This window comes from Hyaena hyaena, unplaced genomic scaffold (assembly GCF_003009895.1).
Source record: "Hyaena hyaena isolate Hyena2069 unplaced genomic scaffold, ASM300989v1 scaffold_837, whole genome shotgun sequence".
NCBI classification, from domain to species: domain Eukaryota; kingdom Metazoa; phylum Chordata; class Mammalia; order Carnivora; family Hyaenidae; genus Hyaena; species Hyaena hyaena.
In genome coordinates, this window is record NW_024081470.1 from 22,767 (window position 1) to 38,947 (window position 16,181).

General features: G+C 39.8%; 1 protein-coding gene across 1 annotated transcript in view; it reads right to left on the minus strand.

The window, feature by feature from the left end:
- Nucleotides 1-6,543: 6,543 nt before the first annotated feature.
- The window catches only part of LOC120222101 (protocadherin Fat 3-like), a gene marked incomplete at its 3' end in the record, with an annotated part of 161,454 nt that continues 151,816 nt past the window's right edge, over nucleotides 6,544-16,181 (minus strand). Inside the window, exon 2 of the mRNA XM_039219787.1 lies at nucleotides 6,544-6,858. Within this exon, the coding sequence (XP_039075718.1) occupies nucleotides 6,544-6,858 (315 nt within the window). The remainder of the gene's footprint in view (nucleotides 6,859-16,181) is intronic.

Here is a 16,181-nt window from a genome sequence, read left to right on the forward strand (position 1 = left end):
TTAGGAATCAGTGATGTTTTCCTCACAGATGATTAAAGAGGCCGGATTTTCATTTCTCCACTTCATAAAACACAAGGGATAAGAAAGGTTATGAGAGTTGATCTTGGGGGTGGGTAAAGAGAGCACTTTGAATTCAGAGTCACACCTCACGACTCCAGCACTGCGAGGCAAGAGTGTATGGATAAATTAGCAGGTGGGCTCCCTCTCTGTTGTGTGTCTCAGCACTGTGTTACCAGCCTCTTTTGTTTCTTTTGGGGTACTAAAGTCTAGGGCCTTGCTAACCAGGCTCTCCAAGGAATAAACACCAGCCTCACCTAGGAACTTGTTGGAAATGCAAGTTATCAGGCTCCACCTCAGAAATCTGCAGCCTGACAAGACTTCCAGATGATTATTATCATGCTCAAGTGTGGTCTAGACTTTTCCCTCTGTTACCCCACCTGCTTACTTACCTACCATGTCTTAATACCATATGCCCAAAGGCATGTGGATTATATCTGGGGTCGATTAAGAAGCTTAGGACATCCAGTATTTTAATAAGCTATCCCTCCAATTTTAATGGGGAAACAATGTTCTAAATCCAAAATGTCTAAATGTCTAATACCAATGGATGAGAGTAGAATTTGAGGTATTTTTATAGCAGACACACTTTTGAAGAGAAAGAAATCCTTCCACCCACCTGGTGGGCAGGGAAGGTACTCTACCTACCCATAAAGTGCATTTCAGTCAGGCTTATCCCAAGATGCTCAAAAGGAAAACAGAATGCAGCTCCATCGCCACTGAAACACAGGTGGAGATGCCAGTGAACAAAGCCTGGGCCAAAGGGAGACATCACAAAGTGCAGGAAGGAACCCAGAAAGCCAATGCCTTGGCTAATCAACCAGCAGAGGGTCTGGAGAAAGGAAGGATCACTTTCAGACACAGGCTCTCAGCAGCATATGCTAATCCTGGATGCACGATTAACAGAGGCAAAGGAAGACAGCAAAGGGATCTATCTTACGTATGTTTTCTCCCCTCTAAAACTATTATTTTCAGTTGGTCTCTCAAAAGAAAGATACACTTGGGGCGCCTGGGTGGCTTAGCCGGTTAAGCATCCGACTTTCGCTTAGGTCATGATCTCACGGTTCGTGGGTTCGAGCCCCGTGTCGGACTCTGTGCTGACAGCCAGCTCAGAGCCTGGAGCCTGCTTCAGATTCTGTGTCACCCTCTCTCTCTGACCCTCCCCTGCTCACGCTGTCTCTCTCTCTCTCTCCTAGAAATAAATAAAAAACATTAAAAAAAATAAAAAAAAGAAAGATACACAACCCAAGGTTTTTAAAACTCCAAATATCACCAAACAAAAAACCAAAAGAAAGAGATACACATATTTGTTACTTCTAATATCTTAGAACACTCCAGACATTTACGAGTTTTTAAAAATTCTTTTTCTAATGGTACAATGCCTCTCAAACCAGCTCGAGTAGTGGCAGATGGGCTTTCAAGGTCAGCATAACTTGGTTATATCCTCTCAGTAGTTTTCTGGCTTCTCTCTCTGCAGATGGACCCGTTCTTCCGGGCCCACTTCAGGTCTGCGAAGTCCTTGCCCCAGGCCCCTCTGACATACTACCCTGTTCACACCTTATATTCCACAGAGTCTGACCCTTCATTTCTTATAAACTGCTTTATATTCGTGCTAAAGTACATAATATGTGTGACAGTCCTATTTTTCCCATGAGAATAAAATCCCTGGGAAACTAACTTATACTTCTGTCCTATCTGCCATTCTGCAACACCTAGAGGCTAAAACAGCAGCAGTAGAGGGACACCTGGGTGGCTCAGTCGGTTAAGGTCTGACTTCAGCTCAGGTCATGATCTCACAGTTCGTGAGTTCAAGCCCTGAACTGGGCTCTGTGCTAACAACTCAGAGCCTGGAGCCTGCCTTCAGATTCTGTGTCTTCCTCTCTCTCTGCCCCTCCCCCTCTTTCTCTTTCTCTCTCTCAAAAATGAATAAACATTAAAAAAACTATAAAACACTGGGTACCTGGGTGGCTCAGTCGGTTAAGCGTCTGACTTTAGCTCAGGTCATGATCTCGTGGTTCATGAGTTCATGCGTTCAAGCTCCATGTGGGGCTCTGCGCAGGAGGCTCAGAGCCTGAAGCCTGCTCCAGATTCTGTGTCTCCCTTTTTCTCTGCTCTTGCCAAGTCATGTTCTATCTCTCTCTGCCTCTCAAAAATAAATAAATAAATGTTTAAAAAAGTTAAAATAAAGTAAGTTTGTATTAGAAAATAAATACATTTTGAAAACCCTGTGAAATAAAACAGCAGCAGTGGACAAGAGCACATAACACACTTTATAAACCTGAATGGAAAGTTCCAGTGTTACACAACAAAGTAGTAAGGAAAAACATTGCTGTCTTTTGAGTCTGCTCTCCCCAAAATACAGTGGGGCTGTAAAGCAGTATGTGTGCAACTTACACAACCTTTATTCTAGTGGGGAATACAGGGTGATCAATAACAGTAATAATTTACAAGTAACATCTATCGAGCTACTAAATGCTGGCATGCTTGCACTGTGCTAAGTGATTTCCATCCTATAGATGTGACTAAAATAAACATTCTAAATAAAACGTTCTAAATAAAACCATAGAGGAACTTCTCACACCTGTTTCCCAATCCTTGAGGATTAGTCAATGGCCAGTTGGTAGGAAGGAAGCACTGGAGCTCCTGCTTACCCTCAGAGGCAAGGGCACAGCAGCTTGGTGGGTGTCTCCCGCTCACAACATGTGGGTAGGGCTCAGCTACTAGTTAAGGCAGACACGTGCTAGAAGTGGTATTAGACTGAATTCAACTGCTCAGCCTCGAATTAATCAAAGAGTCTCTGTACAGCTCAGAAATGACCTCAGAGTATTCCAGCATTTGTTTCTCCTCTTTAGCCGCAGAAATTATGGAAGAAGTTCCACAGACTACTGATTTTATGTGGTTTTGGGTCTGAAAGGAAAAAAAATGGCATTTTGGGTTAGAGAACAGTGCTCAACAGAGAAATCTCTCTCCCTTCCTAAGCGTGGGACATCTTTTATCTGCTGCAAGCTGCGGACCGTAAGTATCGACATGATCTGAGTATGCATTAATGATTTAAATCTTATTTATTATGTAGCACATTGCCAAAACACAACGACACTCTAGATAATTTTTTTATTATGTTTATTTATTTTTGAGAGAGAGAGCAAGGCAGAGTGCAAGTTGGGGAGGGGCAGAGAGAGAGAGAGAGAGGGAGACAGAATCTGAAGCAGGCTCAGCTGTGTGCTGACAGCTCAGAGCCTGACGTGGGGCTCGAACCCACAAGTGTAAGATCATGACCTGAGCCGAAGCCGGACACTCAACCGACTGAGCCACCCAGGCACCCCTACAACACTCTATATAAATTTCAGCTCTACCACAAAGGAAGGAATCAAAGGTCAGTCTACATCCAGTTGCAAAAATCTAAAGCAAAGATCTACTAAATATACTGGCTGGGTGCACCTTCCCTTTCATTATGAAAAAATGTTACATTAACAGAACTATCTCTGACAAATGGCTTTAGAAAGATAGTAAGAAATGCTAAAGCATAAAGTATCTCTGTAGTTTGTTAAGTTGGCTAAAGACTGCTGCATAGGTGCAGAAGCCTCACCAGGCTTGCAGTTCTGTGGATCTTAATAGAAATAAGGAGAGCAATAACATGACTCTTACAGAGCTCTGTAGTTTACCAGCACCTTTCGTACATACCACGACTTTCAGTCTTCATGAGCAAGCCCTATGAAGGAGGCAATGCCATTTTCATTTTACAGATAAGAACCTGACATCCCAGAAGAGTAAATGCTGTGGCTGTAATCAGAGTCAAGGCAGACTGGATGGGGTACCACCTTTTTTGCAGAGTTTCAATGTTCTAGGCACTGTGCTAAGCATGTCACAGAAGATTCCTATATCCCTGGCAACAATCCTTTCTTACTGAAAACTGAAGTTCAGAGAGGTTCCGTAAGTTTCCCAAGTTTGCAAAAGCTGGTGAGGTCAGAAGTGCCTGATTTGATTTGTTTCCCCTGCTGTGGTTGACTGTGTTTCCCAGCTAGCAAGTGCAGCACCTCAATTTAAAAACCAAGACTTGGAACCCCGAATGTTACCTCCTCCACGAAGCACTCCCTGACCATCACTCTTGCCAAGACCATGTTTTGTGAAATTCCTCCAACATAATCAATTATTGTACTCCTTCACTATATAATAGATATTTGTTATTTTGTTAATTTCTTATACCTTTGGGTCCTGGATAGGCTTGGACCATATCCTAAGTTTATAGCTCTATTTATAAGACTGTGTTTGGAGACTAGAAGTCACCGTAAATGCGTGGTGAGTGAAGAAGTGAATAACAAAACCCAGTGATTTCTTATCATGTGTTTGAGAATTACAAGGTAAAGCTATGGATTTAAACAATCAGAAAAGTTAGTCTAACATGTCATTCCTGGCACAAACAGCTTTTTAAAATCTATGGCAGGGACACAGAAATTATAAATATCATTAAGAGCTTTCATACACATCATAGGTTAAATTGTGATAATATAGGAGTTTCTGACAATTCAAACAAACTCCTTTTTTTTTTTTTAATGTTTTATTTATTTCTAGGAGAGAGAGAGACAGCATGAGCAGGGGAGGGTCAGAGAGAGGGAGTCACAGACTGAAACAGGCTCCAGGCTCTGAGCTGGCTGTCAGCACAGAGCCCGACGCGGGGCTCGAACCCACGAACTGCGAGATCATGACCTACGCGAAAGTCGGACGCTTAACCGACTAAGCCACCCAGGTGCCCCTCAAACAAACTTCTAAAAGCTGCACAGAAGACAGCTTTAGTTACATGAGTCTGTAGGTTCTTCTCTGCATATAATGTGTGACCTATGTTCTTCACATCCAACCCAGATTCTTCCTTGTGACTTTATGCTAAAATATTTTCAGCAGTAAGAGGAGGAGGAGAACAGGTAAAGCCTCCCTTCAACCGTGTCTTCTAACCTGTCAACAAGAAGGTGGCAGGCTCACCATAAATGACTCAAGTAGCAATAGAATCAGAGGAAGACAGAATGTGATTGTGTTTCAGATTCCATGGGGGCTATGAATTGTGAGGATTTTTGTGTCCTCAACATGTTTACTGTGATACCTTGTCTTTATCCTCTCTCTCGCTTGACCTTCTAAAGTATCTGAACTCATTTCTCTGTCACCATACTCCACACAGCCCTTAGTTGCAGTGAAAAAGTGAATCAGAAGTTTCCCAGTACAGCTCAGGGATCCCTCAGATACCTGGGCAGTTTCCCCTACTTAACATGGCTCTGGAAGGTTGGGCCAGCCTCCAAATCTCTGAGTCTTCTCTTTTAAGTTCTAGCGGGCTTCAATCAGACACTGATAGCTGATGACCACTCTTTGTTTAATAATGAAATGCAGGTCAAATACTGATTCAGTACCATCAGAATGTGACGCTGTGCCTAATGAGATGATGGACCCACTCATTATTAGAGAAAATCAATTATTTCCAAAAAACTTGGCATTTTCTCTAAATTATGTTCATGGGAAGCCGACACTCATAAAATGCATGGGGTCAGCTGTATGTTTCTACTGTAACAGAGGCAGGAGAAAGAACCACCAGCTCCATCAGTAGTTTGTTAGGAACACTGAGCATGTCCACACCAGCAAACATCAACTAGCCTAACTTATGACCACTGTCAATGCACTTGCCCAGGGTGAAGCAGTAACAGCATCTGCTTTACCATCTTCTAAGTTTCAATTAACTAAAACTCTACCCATCACAACTCTCACTGAGTGTTTGACTCTCCTGCTCAGATCTCAACAAGGCAAATCACAAGAGAAGCAAGCAATGTCTGAGACCTTTCCAGTATATGTACTTGTCTCAGAATGCACACACCTGCCCCTGCTGAGCCTTAGCCAACAACCTAAGTTGTCAGTACAATTTTTTAAGCAAAAGGCTTGAAAATATAAAGGTGGTACATTTTACATAAAGATTGAGACACTGGAAGTTTTTTCTAAACTTTGATACTTCATTCTTGGGTAGTATAGGAATCACAAAACATCTGGGGCTTAAATTTACATCAAGCTATGTCCAGCAAAGAAGAAGTTCTTAGACACAGAGGTGTCACAAGGCCAGCTTACCCACAGAACCCAGCATGGGCCAGGTTACTCTCTCCCAAGAAGGACAAAGAGGGCGACTGATCTCCTGAGTGGCCTGGGAACCACTTTTTATGATTGTGAGTAAAGCAAATCTAAAGCTTTCTGTGAAAGCCTCTAATTTCTGTTAGATCACTTCACCTTGGTATCAGCTAAAGTTAACACATACTAGCCAGAACAAACCAAGTAGAACACGCACCTTTCCAGAAACTACCTCCAGAAAAAGAGAGACAGAGAGAGAAAGAGAATGTTGTTCCCCACACAATAAAGTAAGTTAAGGGGAAAAATAAGATAATACAAATAAGCAAGTGTCAGGCTGATGGATTTAAAAGCTGGCCAACCAATGAAAAAGAAGTCAGATGAGCATTCCCTTACCTGTTTTGGTATTGATGGCAAAAAAATTCTGGGGATTCCCACTTGTAATCCTGTATGTCAGTTTCTCATTGGAACTGGAGTCTGGATCCTCAGCCTGGATCTGAATGACAGATACATCCTTTGGAGAGTTTTCCATGACAACAGGATAATAGATAGGTTCTGAGGTCAGTGGGGCATTGTCATTCACATCTTCAATTTCAATGTAGACCTCAATGGTGGAATAAAGTGGAACCACGCCCCGATCTGTGGCGTACACGGTCAGCCAGTATGACCCCGTTGTCTCTCGATCAAGAATGTCTGCTGTAGAGATGACTCCTGAAAGAAAGTAGAGAGAACATGACTGCTACAGCAAACTGGAAGAAACAGAGATGAAGTAAATTGCCCCAAATTCAGTGGGGAGAGGAGGGCTATGGTATGGAATCTTGTCATAAAAAAAAAAAAAAAAAAAAAAGTCCTTAATACAAGATTCAATTAAGATGTTTCTCTTTACAGAAGAAAATTAGTTTCCACAAAAACTTACTAAATAGCTCCTCTACCATTTGAAAAGTGTAATTACATTCACAAATACTTTATTTGAATTTGGGGGGAACAGACAGATCTCAATACATGTGCACCGACACACACAGAGAGGACAATAGGGAGCTGTGGGAAGAGAGGAGGCCAGAGGTCAGTACACTCTCTGTGATGCATGGGAAATCAGGGCAATAGCAGGTCAGTATCTCCATTTGACCCGATATTGAGTTTTCCCATGCAATGCAAAGCTCTCCCAGGGCAAATTATTTTATCTGTTTGTTCACAAAAATGAAAAAGACCTTTCAAATGTTCTTTTGCCAGTAAGGATGGAAAAGATTTTGCATGCAAAGATATAAGCCTCCTTCGCACTGTTTCCCTGAAAACCAAATGTCACAGTTATTCCAAAAGAATGAGAAGAAGTAGTCATACGAGCACACTTTCTGAAAGATCTTTACCCCCTCAAGAACTCTACAGAGGGTGCTAAATAAATTCTGAGCTACTCTGAGAGATACTCATAGACAATCATTTTAAATGAGAAGCAGAAAAATGCCTGATCTCCTCCCTTCGCCTTTCTCCTTTTGTGGTGGAAACAAGTGCCAACCAGGAAATCAGGTGTCTGCCAGGACAGTTAGAAAGAAAACACAGTGCTCTTGAATATCTTCACAGCCCTCACTCAAATCACTGGCTACAGAAACTTACTAGAGGAGAGCCTGAGCAGTTTCACTGTGGCGGGAAAACTTGGGCTTGGCTTATAAAATCTCTTAACGGCAGTCGGGATACTTGTGGAAGGCATGCAATTCATGTAAATCCTTATACCCAGAAAGAAAGCCATGGAAAAAGTCAAGAAATAGTTCTCCACTTCTGGCCTACATCCTCTATCCTCTGTATTCCCATCAAACTTCAGATTGTATTAGTCACACAGTTTGGTCTACAGACCCTGTGTAAGCAAAATGGCAAGTACAGCAATTGGAAGAGATGAGGGAATCTGTCCAGAAACAGTGAGGCTGGAATTCCCAAAATTGCCCCAAACTCAGAATGGCTAAACTATTCAAAAGGAGAGAACCTAACTGATGGTGAAGATTCAGCTCCAAAGTTAGCCAGCTAAGAACCCTGTATAATAATATGCAACGGGACAAAAGATAACCTTTTTTAAAAAGATGTTATTGTTAACTAATCTCTACACCCAACATGGAACTCGAATTTACAACCCCAAGGTCAAGAGTTACATGCTCTATCGACTGAACCAGCCAGGCACCCCAATACAAGATAATCTTAAATCTTCTCGATGGAAATATGTAAAACATAATGGGTTTCTATAGATTCATGGGTGTTACCTCAATGTCAAAATAAATATGCCAATATGACATTAGGAGGACAGAGAGCAGATAGCAGGGTCGGGAGAAAAGCCGGAAGAGTAAAACACAGTGAATATAAACATAATGCTATGTGTCCATTCACTAAATGAGTGACAGGCAGCCTTATAAAATGGGCTGAGACAGTGCAGAATGTCAGCATGACATTGAGGTCCAGAGAGGCTAGAAGGCCAGAGACTGGGTCAGGCACGATCACCTCTATAGGGCTCAGGCCTATCACAGACACAATGGCCAGCTTTCTGGAACACTCACAGCAGTCAGAGCCATGAGGCCCCAGGCAGACATGGGGTTCCCTGGCACCTACGGGAATTAGAGCTTTTCAAGTCAGAAGATGGTCAGGTGATATGAAAGCAAGCAGTCTCTGGAATGGAGACAAAGAGTGGGCTAGCAGGATCTGGGATGGAGGCCATGGTTGCAAAGAATGCTCTAAAGATGCATAGGAAGCACTGGGAGGCTGGGAAGCATATTTTGCATAAGATCTATCAATTCAATTCATAAGCATCTACTGGACCCTGTGCTGGACACTAGAAGAACAGGGATAACTGGGAGAAGATCTCTGTCTTCAGGAGACACATAGTCTTGTTGAGAAGACAGATCTCTAATGAGGAGATCTGCTCTAAGGGGAAAAACGCACAGCCAGCAGCCAGGAGGATTCTGTCTTCTCTGGTTTTGTACTGGTGTGGACTGATATATTAAAAGGGGTAAAGAACCTAGAACCAGAAGAAGGTAGGAGGCAAGTGAAATAACATTTACTGAGCACTTATAATGTGCTATGAAGCTTGCAACACAGCTTCTCTATAATATGAGCTTTATAATTGTCTTCTATGGATGGGTCAGGAAGTCTCAAGGGTGAGTAGGTAACTTGTCCAAGGTTGAAGGGCTAACTGTAGAACTCACGTCCGTCTGCTTCAAATGCTCCTAGATTTACTGTTTGGTAAATCTACCTGTTCGGTAGAGTACTACCTGTTTGGCTATGGACAAGGTGTTTAAACCGAGGAAGCCTAACTTAACTACCCACATCCCAGTGATGTGGTGATTGTGTAATTGAATGTATGTCAAATATTTGGCAAAATACTTGCAACACGGTAGATGCTGAGAATGTGTAATGTTAATGTGAATCAAAAGCAATACTGAAAGCCTTGTAAAGAGTAACCACATTCCAAAGCGAGGGACAATTTTGAGAGGAGAGACTTTTGGCATGGACTGTTGTCTTAGATTTTTTTCCCCCTCTTCTCTGGTCATATGTCATTCTTACATAGGCTTTGTGACATACTTTTTTGTGAAAATAACTGGCCTATTTGGGAAACAGTAAAATACATCCACTAAAATGAGAACATAACACAATAAGCAACAAAATCAAAGAAGTTGGGTAAGTACTGCTTGTATTTTACGTGACTACCTACCACGCATGCAATCATGTGCACTCACATGCATGCATCAACACACGCACACACACACAGATATGTAGAACTGCTTTGTGATCTCTGGAAGTCACTTAACTCCCTTTTCCTGCACTTGTCCAACTGGAAGATAGTACATCACAGGCTTTGGACATTAAATGGTTTTGAGGAGTGCCTGGGTGGCTCAGTTGGTTAAGTGTGCAGCTCTTGATTTTGGCTCAGGTCATGATCTCCCAGTTCATGAGCCCCACAGCACTGACAGCCACAGCCTGCTTGGGATTCTCTTTCCCTGTCTCTCTGCCCCTCGCTTGCTCACATATACTACTTCTCTCAAAAATAAATACACATTAAAAATTATTTTAATAAATGATTTTGAGAAGTCCTTGGATGAAAGGCATACACTAATGCCAAATAAAATATATGAGTGGAATTTTATTTTATGCTATATTTTAATAAAGGATCAGGATCTCTAGAGATTAGAATTCTTTCCTATTAAAATAAAATGTTTACAGCTATATTTACTCACTAACTAGAAGTGGAAGTGATTATCTTGGAACTTAAGTGTTCAGATATCAGTCCAATGGTCCAAAATTTTGAGAGCAAAATGACAAGGATGATTCTGAAGTGTGTTAACAATTATTCTAAGATTCATCCGAGGCTCCATATTAATACAACACATGCCCAGTGACAGCATGTTCTCACTTTCTACTATACTCTCATAGCTAATTATGACCTACATGGTCAGAACTACAAATGAAAGCCTACATGACCTTTCCTGTTAAGCAAAAATTCACTTTTGAGATTGCCAAAAGATCACCAAAACCATGTTATGAGCCCTTAGTTTTGTGATAACCACCATGCATTACTTTATTAAAACTAAGGTATAACTGACAAACAATAAAGTACACAACCCATGAAACCACTGCCACAATCAAATAACAAATATAACCATTATCGCCCAAAGTACTCTCCTTCTCATTTTAATCCCAATTAAAAATGCTCCCAATTTTCCCTATCTCCAGGTGACATGGAACTTTCTCCATGGACTAGATGAGCTTTTTATCATGACAGATCAATTTGAATTTCCGAGAACTTTATGGAGATGAAAATCATATAGGATGTACTCATTTGTATGGCTTCTTTTACTCAGAATAATTATTTTGAGGTTCATCCATGTTGTGTGTGTGTGTGTGTGTGTGTATATATATATTTTCATATATATATATATATATATATATATATATATAAAACAATGCATCATCCCTTTTTATTTCTGAGTAGTATTCCATTGTATGGGTCTACCAAGATTTGTTTCAATCGTTGACTTGTTCGTGGGCATTTTGGTTGCTTTCAATTTTTAGATACTACAAATATAGCTTCTAAGAACATTCCTATGCGAGCTTTATGTGTAAGTAATTTCATTAAGTCTTGAGTAATCACCTAGGAGTAGAAGAGCTATATGACAGGTATATGAGTGCACGATTTTACATTCCCACCAGCATTAAATGTGGAATGCTCCTGTTGTTATACATCCCCACTTTTGGCATACTTTCCATTGTCAGTTTCCTTAAGTTTCAACATTTCAATGCTATGTAGTAGTAGCTTGTAATTTTGATTTGCATCCTCCTGCTGATACTGAGCATCTTTTAAAGTGCTTACTTTCTTTTTCTTTTAACATTTATTTTATTTTTGAGAGACAGATGAGTGGGGGAGGGGCCGTGAGAGATGGGGGACAAAGAATTTGAAGCAGGCTCCAGGCTCTGAGCTGTCAGTACAGAGCCTGATGTAGGGCTTGAACTCATGGACTGCAAGATCAAGCCCTGAGCTGAAGTTGGATGGTGAACTGACTGAGCCACCCAGGTGCCCCTAAAAGTGATTAATTTCAATCTGCATGTCTTGTTTGGCTAAATGTTCAGATTGTTTATCCATTTTTCAGACTGGGGTGTTTGTTTTCTTATTACTCAGATTTAAGAGTTCTTTATAGTGGCTTACAGTGCTTTACCAGATACATGATTTTCAAATATTTTCCTCCAGGCTGCTTGTCTTTTCATTCTCTTAATAACAGTGTTTGAAGCACAGAAATTTTTTATTTTAATGATATCCAATTTTTAAATTTTTCTTTTATAGATCATGCTTTTGGTGCATCTAAGAAATCATTGCCTAATCTGAGGTCACAAAGACTTTCTCCTACATTTTCTTCTGTAAAATAATGGTCTTAGGGTTTATATTTACTATGATCAATTTTGAGTTAATACATATATATGGTGCAAGATATGGATCTAAGTTCTTTTTTTCTAATGTATGTAGACGTTCATGGTTCCAGCCATATTTATTGAAAAGATGATCTTTCCTCCACTGAATTGCCTTGCATCTTTGTCAAAAATCAACTGATCATGTATGTATGAGTCTATTTCTGGACTCTGCGTTCTGTTTCATTGGTCTATTTTGCTATGTTTGCATCAATATCACATGATCTTAATTAATGTAGGTTCACAGTAAGTCTTGAAATTAGGAAATGTTAACTCCTTCGATTTTGTTCATCTCTTATAAAGTTGTTTGGGCTATTCCAGATCCTCTATGTTTCCATATGAATGGCAGAATCAGCTTTACAGTCCATATAAAATTTAAGAAAACCTATCAATATTTTAACTGGGATTGTGTTAACTCTATAGATCATTTTGGAAAGAACTGACATCTTAACAACTTTGAGTCCACTGATCCATGAAAATGGTGTATCTCTCCATTTATTTATGTCTTCTTTTATAATGCTTTATAATTCTAGTACATAGATCTTGTACATCTTTTGCCAAATTTATCCCCCAGCATTACATATTTTTATTGCAATTGTAATGATGTTATTACTTTAATTTCAACTTTGTTGTTTATATATAAAATATGATTGATTTTTGTTATGTTGATCTTCTATCCCACAGCCTTGTTAAACTTACTTATTAGTTGTAAGGAGTTTTTACAAATTCCATATAATTTTCTATATAGATGATCATATTACGTCCAAACACCTCTATACCTAACACTGTTTAATCATTGTGTGCCTGGAACTGTAACAGGTACAATAAATGCATTCTTCATTAAAATTTCTGGACCTTTCATTCATTCCTCAAGTATTTATTAGTGCCAAGCACTCATGAAGCAGTTATTATTTTTATTCCCTTATTACAGATGAGAAAACAGATTTAGGTTAAGTAACTTGTCAGTGATCACTCAGCCAGTAAATAGAAAATCTAGTCCTCAGACCTCGGTCTGTCAAATTCGAGTTGTCAACCAAAACACTATATTGTCTTATTCATCCAGAAAGATATCAAATCCACATAATATTTCATGTCCAAAGATATTTTTCCCTCTGATACAGTTATTAATTGAGCAAACCATATTAAGTTACTATTATACCTTCTTATTTGATATCTCCGTATTGACTGTAAAAAATTATAAAAAAGATACTTCTTGGTCTATCCTTAATATTCTATATAATATTAAGAAAAAGTATCAATTCTTTGCAAAGAACATCTGTTTGTTTTGATGTATAAAAAATGCATTTTCTTAGTCCATTAGCTAACACAGTTCTACAGTATTGATCTCCACAAAGAAGCCTCCTTCCATTGGCCCGTTACAGAAAATGGGCTCTATAAGGAGAGTTTCTATCTGGTTGCTTAATTGCTATATAGTGCCTGGCATATATAGCAGGCACACAATAAATTGGTTTTCTTTTTATTTTTAAATTTATTGATTGATTTTGAAAGATGGAGGAAAGGGGCAGAGACAGAGGGAGACAGAGAGAATCTTACACAGGCTCGATGCTGTCAGTGCAGAGCCAGATAAAGGGCTCAAACTTGTGAACCAGGAGATCATGTCCTGAGCCAAAATCAAGAGTGGAAGCTTAACTGGCTGAGACATCCAGGCGCCCCAGTAAATGTTTTCATGAAGGCATTTAGCTCCTGATATCCAATCAAAAGTAGGTTCATTTAATTCACTGATTAGATAAGTCAGTCTCACTTGATACAACCTGAAATGGACTTCAAAGACTGCTAGGTATTACTGACCAAGTCAGTCTCACTTGATCCAACCTGAAATGGACTTTAAAGACCGCTAGGTATTACTGACCACTAGTGAAAACATCCTTCCCACAACATCTCTGATGGGACACCCATCCTCTGCTCTGAATCTGGTGACAGGGCCCTCACTATTTACTAAGGAGTTTCAGCTAACAGGAAGTTCTTCACACTGAGGCCATCTCTCTCTAGTTTTGAATGTTATTTCTACCTGTACTCCTGCTCAGATGCCCAGATAAACCAGAACAAGTCTGCAAGCCATCACTGACCTGTGATAGGTCTTCAAATATCAGAATCCTCTCATTCTAGGGTTTTTTTTTTCTCCAATCTAAGAGTTCTGTTCTCATGCTCTGTCATGTAAGCTTCTAGTCCTTTCTGCCTCCTCATCTCTGCCTCTGAATCAGCAGGGCATGAAGCTCTGTCCATTCACAAATGTGTACCGAGTGGGGATAGAAATGGGTGGTTAATAAATCTTATTTAGAAGATAAACCAGGGCCAACCTTTGATTTCTGGTTAGGTCATGATCATGATGGTTCATGAGTTCCAGTCCCGCATCAGGCTCTGTGCTGGTGGTGTGGAAGCTGCTTGGGATTCTTTCTCTCTCCCTCTCTCTGCACCTCCCCCAGTTGTGTACCCTCTCTCACTCTCTCTCTCTCTGTTCCTCTCTCTCCCTCCCTTCCTCCCTCCCTCCCTCAAAATAAATAAATAAACTTTAAATTAAAAAAGATAAACCATCCACAGTGAGCTTTTAGCATGTTCCAGGTAGTGCAGCTCAGTGGAAAGTGCTCAGGTGGGGGAGATACATCCTACCCTCACATTTGCATCTACCACAGGAATGCTAAAAGCATATTCAATGGAGATGTTCAAATTTATGTTGATATGTATGAAAATGTCAATTAAAAAATTCTTCAAAAATACAATTGGGATTTTTAATTTTTTTTTAATTTTTGAGATATGCTCATGTTTATACATTTTTTTTCTCTTCTTATTTTATCTTTATTTGCTGTATAATAAGGCCAATGGAGGGCCAGAATTCTTTGGGTATCTTAATATTTAATTGTATAAGCAGATACACAAACAGTAATTAATTGCTACATAACTGTGCAGAGCTTAAACTGGAATTAGTTGACCCAGGCATGAAACACATGCTAGTTATAACTGTTCCTTTTCATTCACAAATACAGTGAAATGTATATATGTGTGTATATGTATATATATATATATATACACACACACACATATGTATACACAGACACATTGTTCACATTGAATAAGCTCTAAATATTTGGTATGAAGGAAAAACTATATGGAGCTGTTCATAATCAGGTGACCATTAAATGCTGGGTTACTCACCTTATCTATTTTCCGGCCATATCCCCATAGGCCACAACCTAGGTCTTAAATGACATCTTGCTCCAAAAGAATGATACCCCAAAACCCCCAATAGGTCTGTCAAAAATGGTTCAGGGGATGCTTTGGGTATGGGTAGCTTATCACATGAAGAAAAACCCCTTACCATGGTAAGTAATGTAGATTCTGAAATAGTTACACACACACACACACACAAGAACAGAACAGACAAAACAACTCAAAAAAAAAAAGAAAAACCCCAAAACCCTGATGGCGTATTCATTGTAGATGCCCTTCACAGAGTCTGTTTATTTGTGCCTATATGTTTAATTTTTATTTCTAATTAGTCAAAACACTAACTCCCAATTCTCAATGCAAGGAAACGTACAGGAAGTTCCCGTGCACCCTTTACCCAGCCGTCCCCATTGTTAGCATCTAAGAGCATTTTTAAATTGATCATTCCTTCAGGAATCAAACTCTTACTAGACTTATTTCTGAGAATACAAGGGATTTCTTCATGGAATCCATAACCACTTTTATCCAACCCTTGCTTGCCTGCAGCAAGATCATACAGATACTATTTTTCTTTCTGTTCCGATTCATCCCTGGACTTGTATAAGGCTCTTAATGCCTTAATAGGCACCATTGTTCTGAGCAGAGGGTAGTAATAATTAAGGAAGGATGGGGATTTTATCCTCACAGCCCAACCAAGGTCACTCAATGTACTCTTGTAGTCATATCTATAATTGCTACCAGTCTGAATACATGGCACAACCGAAATGAGCTGAAATGGGATGAAACAGAGAAATTGTAAGTGGAGAGAATCTTAGATATTTAAAATGTTTTAAATCCATTTTAGTGTGGACATATTTTATATGCATATACCTTATATACATTATATACCTTCTATATCACATACTTGGTATAGAACATAT